The sequence below is a fragment of the Arachis duranensis genome, chromosome 9, assembly GCF_000817695.3.
Source record: "Arachis duranensis cultivar V14167 chromosome 9, aradu.V14167.gnm2.J7QH, whole genome shotgun sequence".
Classification (NCBI taxonomy): Eukaryota; Viridiplantae; Streptophyta; class Magnoliopsida; order Fabales; family Fabaceae; genus Arachis; species Arachis duranensis.
The window spans coordinates 1,553,641-1,555,359 of NC_029780.3; the positions used below are offsets into that span (position 1 = coordinate 1,553,641).

At 30.0% G+C, this 1,719-nt stretch overlaps 1 protein-coding gene across 1 annotated transcript in view; it reads right to left on the minus strand.

The window, feature by feature from the left end:
- Positions 1-637, minus strand: part of LOC107463844 (auxin-induced protein AUX22-like) — a 4,705-nt gene extending 4,068 nt beyond the window's left edge. Inside the window, exon 1 of the mRNA XM_016082726.3 lies at positions 154-637. Within this exon, the coding sequence (XP_015938212.1) occupies positions 154-526 (373 nt within the window). The 5' untranslated portion in view covers positions 527-637. The remainder of the gene's footprint in view (positions 1-153) is intronic.
- Positions 638-1,719: the final 1,082 nt, after the last annotated feature.

Genomic DNA, 1,719 nt, shown 5'->3' on the forward strand with positions numbered 1-1,719 from the left:
GCATGTCTTGATTATTACTTAAGCATGTTAACCCTATTTTTATATCATGAAAATTGAAAACATCATGTAATGTAACAAACAATAAGAAAGCTATATATATAATAGTTCAAGAAAAATAATGTAATGATAATGCAAATTAAAATAAAAACTCACCCATTCCATAGCAACCAAAGAGCTTCTCCAAGGCCAAGGCTAACTCAGAGTATCCCTTATGCATTCCCAAATCAATTTTTCTCAAGAAAGGAGCACCATCCATGCTAACCTTCACATACATCTTTGTAGCCTCATTCATGCTGTTCTTCTTCCGGTACGAGCACACTGGAGGCCACCCTACGACCTGAGCCTTCGACTCAGTAGTCTTCAGGTTGCCCCCAGTGTTACTCTTCTTCTCTTTCTCACCGTTGTCATCAATCTCGGAAAACATTCTCTTCTTCTCATTCTTATTAGTACTCACCAAACTTTTAGGTTCGCCGGGTAAACCTAACCTTAGCTCCGTGATTTCAAATCCGAGACCTTCTCTAGCCATACTCTATCAGTATATCAAAATTAAATTCTTTTGTATTTTGAGAATGATTTTTTTTCCCTCCCCTCTTGTTTTGATAAGAAAATATATATAGTGAAGAAACAATGCTTTTTGCCTAAGAATGAAGAAAGAACTTAGTGTTATATATATATGATATAAATTAACATAAGCTTAGTGATTGTATATATAAAATGAGAAAGGAAAGGACATAGTGGGAGCAAAGACAGGTCAAGGAATGGGAAATTGTCGGTCACATGAGAAACAATTGTGGGGACAGATTGTTCCCTAAACAAAACCAAACCCAATACAGGCCAGCACTAATTAAATTGGATACATAGGACACATCTAACGGCTGTTGATGATTTGTGATTAATTGCGATTCGATCGTGGCCGTTCGATTAGATGACTAGGAACATGCCATGTGATTTGCTTCATTGAGGGGGTTCTGTGCAATAAATTATTACCTTTAGAGAGGGTTACATGAAGAAGGTGCATCATGTATATAGAATCCCTTATATATGTATGTTTATGTGTAATATCAATATCTAGATTTTTTTTAATTATTTTCATTTAGTCAGAAAACTATATATATTATTTTCCATAATTTTTCTTTTCTTTTTTCTTTAATGAAATTTGTTGATGTTATATTATTATATGGACGGACTTTAGCTCCTATATTTTGTAAAAGTTATAAATCATTTATTAGAATGTGCAAATCATCAACCATTATTTAAATAAAAATAGCTCATACTTAAGATAATTTAGGAAATTAAATTATCAATTAAAATGGGGTGTATCGTGGTTATTCAAATTAATTAGTATAGAGTTCAATTATAAGAACTTGATTTTTTCAACTAACATTAATTCTAAGAATTAGTTTTTTATCATACATTCTAAATTCTAGATTTTAATCACTAAACGTTAAACTCTAAATTCTAAATTTCAGCTAGTATTATCTTCTTAAATGCATATAGATGTCAATTTTTACTATTTTTTAAAGGGAGTCACTCAGATAAAGATGTTAAAAAGTCTTTTTTTTAAAGATGCTTTTTAATAATTAAAATTTAACATATATAATCGATTAAATTGTGCTATTTTTATTAAAATTACACCGGACAAATTAGTTTAACCGAAAAATCAATAAATTAAATTTTAAACCGATCTAAATTAATATTTTTTTTTATAAAAACGAACTA